Consider the following 11,508-nt stretch of genomic DNA (forward strand, 5'->3'; position numbering starts at 1 on the left):
GGTTCATGAATTTCAGACGAGTTTTATATTTACTAAAATTACAAAAGCAAGCACCTCAACGTTTGCCAGAGAGCCATGGTGCCGTGGTGTTTGAAATTCATCCCCATTTCTTAAATGGGACGTAAGCATCAACCCATGAACATATATATTATTTTACAACCCATTTTGGTGCACCAGAGCATGTGCATGTGGTTTAATTTTGAATTATGCACCTGAAATGGCTAGAAAACCAAGTTACCGTATGAAAATGTCCAAACAAACCGTGAATAATTCCAAATTTTTTGACGACACACCTATAGTTGCATGTTCACTACAGATAGAAGTTCTAGCAATTCAAACACCATCCATTGCAGCTGTGACCCTATTATGTAATTCAAATTAAGATGAAAAATCAAGTAGATCCCACACCGTTTATTATCACCAACCGTGTGAGATGCAGTATAAAATATCCTGGAGCACCGTCGGTATATAGTACGCCTATGGCTTACGCAAGAAGGTTCGTCGGCCACAGTCCATAGCCAGCGTGTCAAGCACACTAGCTCGCTCCCCAAATATCATTTCATCGTTCAATCGTCTCCAGTGAAAGATGGGGACATGGACCCGCATCCTGAGGGCAATGTCTGATGACACTTTGCGCACCAGTTTTTTCGCTGAAGTGATTTTAAATTTTCGGCTTTCGCGGAAATATCTACCCCCTCCCCTCCCCCTTACCAAAAGCCACATTTCCTCTGTTTCCGCCTTCCTTTCCAAGTTGAAACATTCACTCCTTGCTTGCAGCGCCGCCCCCTCACAGGCGACCCTCCTTCAGGCTGCTCGGTATCGCCTATCTAGGCAGGTAATCCACACCCGAACCCCATCCTCCTTCTCCTTCCACATCCCACATGCCCCGATCGCCGGCACGAGCGCGACACCTTCCACCCAAATCACAGACCCCTCCACCAAATAAGCACCTTCCTAAGCCATGGTGCACGCAGTATAGGCAGGATCTCAAGGAGCATTTGGCAGCGGAGAAGCAAATCGCGTCCGCACACGCGGATGAGGTCGCGATGGCTGCCATTCGTGCCGACCCCCAGATCTTGGAGGAGCACCTTGCCATTTGCTAGCTATGCCGGTTAAGCATGCTCGGTTTACCCGTTGCGTGTGCCGCTCCTGCCTTTCGTTAACAAATTGCTCTAGTGTATATGTTCTATATGTCGTGCAATGTGGTGCTCACTTATTAACTGTTTGGTTAATTAGTTGTTGTGCTCAGTTAACTGTTTGGTTCAGTTCTGCAAATGTGATGCTCAAATCTTCAGGTTGCAATTTTGTATTGTCTTCCATGTGAGAAATAAATCGATTTTTTCTTTACAAAATACATGAGAAACAAATCAAATTGCTATATTTCCAAGTTGTCAAGCATGCTTAGTTTTGGTTAACTGTTTGATCTTCTAGTATGTTATACATTATGCAATGTGGTGCTTAGTTAACATTTGGTTCATTTGTTGTGGTGTTTAGTTAACTGCTTGGTTTCATTCTGCAATGCGATGTTCAATTGTTGTGGGTGCATTCTGTTATTGTATACCATATGAGAAATAAATTGAATTTGGCTATACTAAATACATGAGAAACAAATATAATTGCTATATTTCCAAGTTGTTAAGCATGCTTGGTTTGGTTAACTGTCTGATCTTCTATTAGGAGTATGTTATGTTGTGCAATGTGGTGCTCAGTTAATGTTTGGTTCATTTGTTGTGGTGTCTAGTTAACTGTTTGGTTCAATTTTGCAATGCAATGTCCAATTGTCGTGGGTATAATTTTGTATTGTTGTGCATGTGAGGAATGATCGAATTTGGTTGCACTTAATACATGGGAAACATATACAATTGCTATATTTCCTAGTTCTTAATGATGCTTGGTTTGGATAAATGAGTTTTCCATGTGACTTGAATTAATCTGATGAATCTACAATGTGCTTATTTTTCATCAACTTATTTTATCGGTAGCATGCGAACCCTTACTTAACTTGATGACTAACTACCTTATATGTGTTGTAGGGAAACAATATAATGGGAAGCACTGAGGTTTACAATCGAGGTTAGCACGTGCATGGTACGTTGTCTAATAGCACATTATTGTGCAATTGCAGGAACCATTCTAATACTTAGGTTTTTAACAATTTGATCTTGCACATGTAGGTCCTGCTGTCAGAGGTTTTCACCCACTGTTCGACCCTTTTTGCATATGGGGAAATGAGTTGTCCATGAATATCAATAAAGTCAAGAAACTCAGAAAGATTGTTAGGATAAAGAAATTGGCGACGAAAAAACAAGATCTTTGTCTGCACAATGAAGAAGACATCAGTTCACTACAGGATGGTACTAACTATCATACCTTGTCTTTTTTATTCCTTTGCCCCATTTCCAATATAGAGAAGATATTTATGCACATCCTTGTTTTTAGACCTTTCCAAAACAGTTCACTGATGATTACCTCTCAAACCACATGTGTGGACAGGAGGCGAGGAAGGTATTCATACAACACCCATGGTTCAATATTAAAGTGTTCCTGAAGAGGACGAAGGATGGACGGTCAATAATCTACAGGCACTGTCCTAAAGTTGCAAAGACCTTCAACATCAATGAAGGCTCAATATTCACCTTCCGCTTCAGCAGTTTTCCCGATGAGATGCATCTGCCTATGTACCGTCTATGATGCTAATTTCGAAAGGTCATGTGAAATTGGGTGCTGGTGCAGTTGTGTAATGGGGTAGCTGAGTGCTGAAGCTATCATGTTGTAATCTGATGTATTTCAATTATGAAATCTTGCTTCCTTAATATGGGAATGAAATATATTATGTGTTTAATATGAATGTCAATTAGATTAATAAATGAATTATTAATAATATGGCAATTAGCCTACTAATGGCAAATTAGCCTGCTAATTGGTTTTTGCTATTACAAACGGTTATTGAGAAAATACTGTGGGCGATGACGGATGACCTAAGGCAACGCACACAGTTTCTAGGAATAAACTGTGTTGGATCTATGAACAATCACACACGACATTCTTTTCAAAATTGTTTGCGTTAGGCCGCCTTGCGCAAACGTTACCGCATCAAAACTATGTGTGATGGATAGCCTTTGCCACACAGTTTCTTCTATGCACCGTGTGTGATGCATTCAATAACGCAAACGATTTTTTTTTAATATTGTGTGCGATGGGAACGCCATCACAAATGATTTAACGAAAAAAATTATGTGTGATGTACCTACGAACAGAAATGTTTTCCTTGCAGCGACTGTGTGAGATGTATATATGAACGGAAATGTTTCGCGTGGACTGACTGTGTGGGATGTACTTACGACCGAAAATGATTTCGCCTGTATAATTGTATTTTTTAGCACTACTGTATGTATAACCGTATTTGGTCGCTCGCCGTCCCTCATTTTACCGAGCGTGTGTGCCAGGAGGGCATATCCCCGACGGTTTCTGGATCATGTGGGAAGGACCCCCTAATCGCCCACACTCACTAGACGACGGTTCCAAATGACGTCTCGGAAAGGGGTTTTAAACCGTTCGTATAGCACCGACACGTACCAGTGCCTCCAGTCCACTTAGATCCCGCACAGGAAGACCAAGAGCGTCCAGATTGAGATGGAATTTGCGCGGAGTTGTCGTGCCCAATAGCCTGTTGTAGTAGTCATCCACAATGGATGCAATGTTCTATTGGCCAGTATGTGCTCGTTGTTGTGCGCCAAAGACAGCAACACATTCTTTCTCTGTTGATGTCGCGCGTGTTGGTGAAAGAATCTGGTATTGGCATCTCCATCTTTGATGTGAAGAAGACATGATTTCTGTCTCGCAATCGTTCGTTCCAGCAACGAAAGCCCAAGGAGCTTTCTCTTCAACCTACGTCTAAGCTCGATCTCTGACGCGCTGAGAGGCCTAGAGTCCATGGCCACATCTAGCCTGAGCATAATTTCGAGGGCAATTTCGATTTGAAGGCGAACGTTACCAATCCACTTGAAGCTCCATGCTTGAAGGTGGCGGGCCGTGGATGGCCCTGAGTTTGTCATTGAGAGTCAAATATGGATTATCAGTCAAAGGTGTATAGCTCCACGCCTCTTGCACAGTCTCGAAGAACCCTAATGCTTTAGGTCAAAAGGATTCAAATTTAAACCTTTTCCCAAAGTGAAAATCAGCATGCAGATCCAAAAGAAGCGTACAATGATCTGAGATAACAGATCCAAGGGTGGTGAGTAGGTAGGAGGTGTATTCATCTTCCCATGAGTTCGTAGCAGAAACGTGATCTATCTTTTTCAGGGTTGCCAGCTCCCTCTCATTGGACCAAGTATATCTCCTTCTGTTTAGGTATATTTCCTTCCGTGCACCCGTAAAAGAAATAAAAGCTGATAAAAAGAAAAAAAAACCGGATAAGTGAGGTGGAAACTCTGGCACACGATTTGCTCCATCGTGATCCTGAAGCATCAGACGGCTAAAAGCCGTCAACTCGCTTTGTCCGGTTCTGATCGAATTCTGACATGATGATACGCAGCGCGTACGCGCTATATGGCATCATCTGGCGGCCGCCCTATTTTGGGTAGCTGTGCTGACATGTCCTGCCAAAAGAAATCCAGTGACGCTCCTCACGTCGCGCGAGCGCAGCCCCCCACCAAAAAAAACAACTCCCCTGCACAAACCTCATGCAAACTCTTTCTTTTCTCCATCCGCTGCTACACGCCATGGCCTAGACGGGGAGGGAGCTCCTGTTAAGCAATAACACAAAGAAAACCCGGCAATAAAATCTAGAAGAAAAGGCAATATCACAATTTATGAGAACTGTCTGATGTAGATCAGGCAAAAACTCTGGTGGAAATAGTCTAGAACAATTTGTCAGCAATCAGGCAAAAAATTCCACCAAATCACCAGGTAAAGGTCCATCTCTCTTTTGCAAAAAGAAAAGAAGAAGCATGATTCCTTTGTAGTGTGCAAAAACTCTGCTATACACCCATGCTTTTGCAGCTTGATTTTGGATCTTTTACAATGGTGAGCCTATTATTGCTGCCCCCCTGCTTGTTGAACCTGGATGTTAGAGAGATCCTAAGCTGTTGTTTGCTGTTATTTTACCTCGTGCACCTGGACTCTGCAAAGGAAGAAAAAACATATAGAAAGTTGCTTAAATAAAACCCATGCAGGAAACCAACTGAGCATAGTTGCAGCGGCATAGTTGCTTTAGGGGGAAAATTGCAAGTTCAACTGAGTTGAGTTGTTCAAAAAAATTCTCTGTTCAAACAAGACATCAAAAAACTTACCCTACATGCTTTGAAAAAAGTAGTATGAAACTAGAGAATAAAGTCTACACGCTAAAGTTTCTCTTCTATTAGTGGGCAAAAGGGATTAACATTCTCATACTTGAAAACAACATGTAAATTGCCTACATGGTGAAGTTGAAAACAACATAAGAAAAGTGAACCTTACTCTGGGAATATGTGTGTCGGTAGGCAACTTCGTGCTGTGATTTTAGTGGTGTTGTGAGCGACTTTAGCAAGTGATGCTTGATTGAGTTGGCTCTCAGCGGGGCCAACAGTGGGGCACATGTTGGTAGGGGGTGGGAGTTAGTTTCACCCGGTTAGGCGACTTTGTAGTCGGGCCAAGGCGACTACGTGTAAGGGCTTAGGCAGCTCTTTGTGTGCGACTTGGGCTTGGGCGAGTTAGTGTTTTCAGATACTCTAGGATTGCGGCGACTATGTGTTGGTTGGTAGGCGACTCTGTGTCGCAAATTTAGGGGTGATGTAAGCGACTTTAGCATGTGGGCTTGATCGAGTTCGTTCCACCGATTAGACTACTTTGTAGTCAGGCCAAGGCGACTACGTGTTGGGGCTTAGGTATCTCTTTTTGAGTGATTTGGGGCTTTGGGCTGACTTAATGTATTGGGATACTCTAGGATTGCGGCGACTATGTGTTGGTTGGTAGGCGACTCTGTGTCGCGAATTTAGGGGCGTTGTAAGAGACTTCAGCATGTGGGCTTGGTCGAGTTAGTTTCCCTGGTTAGGCGACTTTGTAGTCGGCCAAGGCGACTACGAGTAAGGGCTTAGGCGGCTCTTTTATGTGACTTGGGCTTGGGCGAGTTAGTGTTTTGTGATACTCTAGGATTGCGTCGGCTATGTGTTGGTTGGTAGGTGACTCTATGTCGCGAATTTAGGGGTGTTGTAAGTGACATTAGCATGTGGGCTTGGTCGAGTTAGTTCCGTCGGTTAGGCGACTTTATAGTCGGGCCAAGGCGACTACGTGTAGGGGCTTAGGTATCTCTTTTTGAGTGATTTGGGGCTTTGGGCGACTTAGTGTATTGGATACTCTAGCATTGCGGCGACTATGTGTTGGTTGGTAGGCGATTGTGTATCGATTTTAGGGGTGTTGTAAGCGACTTTAGCATGTGGGCTTGGTCGAGTTAGTTCCCCCGGTTAGGCAACTTGTAATCGGGCCAAGGCGACTACGTCTAGGGGCGTATACAGCTCTTTTTTGAATGATTTGGGGCTTTGGGCGACTTAATGTATTGGGATACTCTAGGATTGTGGCGACTATGTGCTGATTGTTAGGCAACTCTGTTTCGCAATTTTAGGGGTGTTGTAAGCGATTTTAGCATGTGGGCTTGGTCGAGTTAGTACCCTCGATTAAGCGACTTTGTAGTCGGACCAAGGCGACTATGTGTAGGGGCTTAGGCAGCTCTTTTTTAGTGATTTCGGGTTTAGGGCGACTTTGACCGTTTTAGTGTAGCAACTTTATGTGTGTAGGGTTGTTTGAACGGCTTTAGCATGTGAGACATGGTAGAGTAGACTCGCTGCGGGGGCACGGTGGGACTGTCGTGGTAGGGGAGCGAGTTAGTTCCCTCCGGTTAGCCGACTTTGTTGTCGCGTGAGGCGACAGTGTGTGGGGTCTTTGACAGCCGTTTTTTGTTGATTGAGGCTTTGGGCGACTTAGTGTATTGAGATGCTCTAAGATTCATCGTTTGGTGCGGTGACTATACGTGGGTTGGTAGGCAACTCCGTGCCTACAAACAAAAGTGTCTGAAATTCTACAGTTGAAAAGATGTCTGCATATCCAAAAGATGCCTACAATAATGTCTGGAACTACAATTAAGATGCCTACGTATCACCCAAAACTGCCTACAAACAAAATATCTGAAAACTTACAGTTGAAAAGATGCCTACAATAATGTCTGGAACTATAATAATTCCTTGAAGATAAACCGAGGCTGCTTCCTATGAAAAGGCCAGCCCTACACTTACACATGCTCATTATTCTCTCAGATAGAAGTGGCTATGCTCAAGTACTGCACTTTGCTAAATCTGCACATCTACTGAATTCAAAAATAGATAGAAAAAGAAAGAAAATCCAGAGCAGCCATACCATTGCATGATTTCATCTAAAAAACCTTCGCTAGATATGTACGACAACATATATCTCAAGCAAAAAGGTAGGAACAGATCCCAGCAGAGATAATAGAGCAAACTTTTGACTAAACTTAACTTTTTAACAGTACTAAGAATATCAGGAGGGAATTTGCAGAATAATACAGACTTGTGCTACCACATATTCTAGAGAGATCAATTTGTAACTCCTGCTTACAGTAACAGATAAAAAAGCTAGAAAAACACGTTGTATTGCCTGAAAAAAAACACCATATTACCTGGAAAAAACATATTCTAATGCCTAGAAGATGGCAGGTGCTATGTGTGTTTCTCTTTGGTTGGTTAAAATGTAGGCAAGTACGGAGAACATAATTAGGCAAAAATCAAAGTAGAAAACTAGGTCGTGCAGCAGTAGAGACACGCATATAGTTATATATGATGGAAAAAAGGAAGAAAAAAGGTAAAAGGAAAAACCGGAGCTTCAATTGATAGATCTCTGTTTTGTGTATTTTTACTTACTTATTCACATCGGCTGAGCTTCTTTCTCGCCCGGTTGAAGTTTGTCTACATCACTTCCGACATAGTTGTTTTGCCTTAAAATCCATTCTGAAAATGGACCTTATATCTGCTATCCACTGTTGCTTTGCCTAAAAACGGTATTATTGCCTACATCCCTGAGATCTGACGGGAATTTTTGCCACCACGTAGCAGTCCGCCTCGCTGACGTTCGCCATCCTCAGGCCGCTGACCAGCTTCTCGTGTCCCCATTTGTCCTGACGTGCGCGCGCCCTTCGCCTGTCGATTTGGTGCCCGTCTACCGCCGGCTCGCACTCCGTCCCCTTGGCCCATCGTCGCCGGACTACGCCGGCCACGCTCGCCGAAGAAAGGATTTCATCTCCCCTAGTCGCTGCACGGGGTGAGAGAGAGAGAGGGGAAATGTGCGTTTCCCAGCGTGCACGGCTGGATCGCGCGCGCGCGTCGCCCATTGTTTGGGTTCTGACATAGTATCTCGTTCGGTCACGAGCCCGGGTCCGGCTCTCGCTCGAAGGGGGCAAAGCTCAAATCGTTCGGTCACGAGTCCGGGTCCGGCTCTCGCTCGAAGGGGGCAAAGCTCAACCTATATAACTGCGTCGACGGCAGTAGCTTTCCCCGTGCACCATACTACGCCCCCCTCCAGTCTACCTCCACCCACCGGATCATTGGAATCCCGCTCGCGAGAAGATCGGCGACACCGCGCACCGAGCATGGCAACTGACCAGCACCGCCGCGCACCGAGCATGGCAGCCGGCCAGCAACGTCGCGTGAAGCTGATAGTTAGCTACGGCGGGAGGATCGAGCGCGCTGAGGGTCGGCCGCCGAGGTACGTCGGCGGCGAGCATCTGCTCCTGAATGTCCTTTCGTCCGTCTCGACGAGGGGCTTCCGCGACCTGCTGGCGGCGCGCGCGGGCTTCTCCAACTTCTCCGTCAAGTATTGCTACTCCGGCGAGGGGCTGGACTCGCTCTGCGACGTGGACACGGACGAGGACCTCCGGGACATGCTGGACATCTTGCTCTACCGGGACCTGCAGGCCCGGCTGTTCAACGACCAGAACACGCGCCGGTTCCGGGTCTACCTGTTCCGCGACGCCGCCGCCCCGTCGCCGACCTCCCAGGCCCTCGGAAAACCAGCTCCCATGCGGCGTAGCGCGACGTCGCCAGCTCTGTTGTCGGCGAAGACGGCCGACGTCGGCGGGCGGCCCTCCCATGGCCTGGCCGCTCCCACTCCCTCTCTCGTGGCGCGGATCACGACGTCGCCGAATCTGTTGTGCGAGACGTCGACGGTTGGCACGACGCCCTCCAAGCCGCCGCTCGCCCCCACTCTCGCACGGCGGATAGCGTCGTCGCCTTTGTTAACGGCAGACTCGACAGATGACACGGCTTCTTTGATCACCACCACGTCGACATCAGCAGCCAGAGCTACCCAACATACACCACCCCACGCGGCGGCGTTCTGGCCGGCAGAGCAGCGTAAGCCGGTGTACCAGGTGGCTCCAGTATTCTTGGTGCCAGTAATGCCGCAGGTCATAATCCACCGGCCAGAGATCATACTCGTACCCATGTTCAATTCAAAGGTGGCCATGGGCTGAGAATTTTTGGAGTCACAATCGAATATGAAAATACTCAGTCAAATGAGAATTAGCAATCCATAGTTTGTGTAGATTAGATCTCTCACAGGTTGTAGATATGAGGTGACAAATTAAAATTCTAGATTGTCAGTGGTTATGCACTATGGGATGTAACTTATAGGCGTGACTTCAATTTTTCTTATAGTTTACTCTAAATTGTTTATACAGTATATTTTATAAATAATGATGTCAAATCCTCTATATTCAGTGTTAGTATCACCATGTGTGTAAATCCAACTTTAGTGTGCCTTTTTTGAACCACACGTTGATCTTGTATAGTGCAAAGACGAGCTTCGCTTCCAATATTTTATGTTTTAAGTTGTGGATATTCGTTTTGGCTTCGGGCCTATATATGCTACTGAAATATGTGCAGTCCATCTTCTTATAGCTTTGTGCGTCAAGTTGTATTGTCCTTTGTATTACACGGTATGCTCTTCGTTTTGGAACAATAACGTGGCCCACGTCTAGTCCTTATTAGACGAGCGCAGTCCGTTTGTTAATCGTTGGTCTAGACGGGGACGAGACACTCATGTCCCACGTCTTAATGTTTTGCATCGTTAAGTGAAATAAAAAATACCAAAGAGAACAACTCGCTGATGGAGGTGTCGGTATTGGAGGAATCAATAGGTAAATTCTGTACTCCCTATGGTACCGTGGTGTCCCTTTTTTTAGAAAAGGAGGATGACCCCCGGCCTCTGCAGCTGGGAGATGCATACGGCCACTTTATTGATTATTCTCGAGGACCTTACAAAGTATTACAACAATGTGTCTGAGTCCAGGCAACATATGCCCCTACTCCTATCCAAAATGATGAAGGGGTGCTAGCTGGGCCACTATCCAAACCACTCATCTAAGCCTAACATCAAAAGCCGGAAGCCGAAACTCATTCGGAAGCCCCAACCGAGCCACATACCGGGTCTGGGGCACAATCCGATCAGACGCACTCGTGTGTCGTCGCCGCCATCTTCCACAGGTCTTTAGATCATATTGAGGCTTCTACCTTGTCTGGCCACTCAGCCATCGACGTCACCATGACGCCAGACAGCAACCTCCTCCTGCGCGAGCCCATCTCCGCGCATCGGGCGCCGAGTCTCCACAGCGCCATGCCATCGATCTCCGCCGCCATCCAATGTGTGAGATGAAACACCGCTCCACCATCCCTCCAGCCAGCACTTGCTCCAAGACGATGCCCCCAGAAGGGAAAGCGATAGAACACCATCATCATCCGATCCGGAAGACCCAGATCTGGGGTTTCCCCCTGAGCATCCCGAACCTGATGGCGCAGACTGCCGACGATGCCTTGACCATCGGCATTAGCTCCACCAGACGAGCGTCGCCTACGTCGCCGCAGCCTCCAAGATGAAACTGACCAGAATGCATATGTCGACACCGAACCGCCGCCACTTCCACCGCCGCTTGAGCAGCCCCCGAGCAACGCCTTCAGAAAGGAGCACGCCACCGTGGTGTCGTCGTCGCTTGGAACAGGGGGGTCTGAGGTTTTCACCTGAGCTCCTGGGAGGGGTGGAAGGAAGGAGGTCCTCTCCGAAGCCTCCAACGAGGGAAGCAACACCCAAAGGCACTGCCATCGGAGTGGCCGCCACGCCGGCCAAGAGATTCCCCCGGAACCCTTCCAGCCACCGGATCTGCAAGGCCAGCACCCAAGAACGGTGACCGAAGCCACCAAGGGCCGGATCCGCTGCAGATCGGAGTAGATCGGGGTCGAGGACGAACATCACCATGGCCACCAACATCCAGCGAGGATCCGCCGCCGCAGCCGAAGCCCACCACCTCCCCGCCATCCACATGGCCAGGGAAGTGGCCCACCTGTCCACGCCGGCGCCGCCCGCCGCCAAGCTACGCCGCGTGCCACCAGCCATGGCCGCCGCCATGGATCCGAGCCGCAGGCGGGCCGCCAGCCGCGGTGCCCCGCGGGAAAGGAGAGCCGCGCCACGGGG

The 11,508-nt window shown here is 47.2% G+C and overlaps 1 protein-coding gene across 1 annotated transcript; it reads left to right on the forward strand.

Annotated features, from left to right (window-relative positions):
* Positions 1 to 8,665: 8,665 nt before the first annotated feature.
* On the forward strand, positions 8,666 to 9,514 carry LOC119360945. The gene has a single exon (XM_037626375.1). It carries the CDS (start codon positions 8,666 to 8,668, stop codon positions 9,512 to 9,514), a length of 849 nt encoding a protein of 282 aa, XP_037482272.1.
* Positions 9,515 to 11,508: the final 1,994 nt, after the last annotated feature.

Source organism: Triticum dicoccoides, chromosome 2B (genome assembly GCF_002162155.2).
Source record: "Triticum dicoccoides isolate Atlit2015 ecotype Zavitan chromosome 2B, WEW_v2.0, whole genome shotgun sequence".
Taxonomy (NCBI): Eukaryota; Viridiplantae; Streptophyta; class Magnoliopsida; order Poales; family Poaceae; genus Triticum; species Triticum dicoccoides.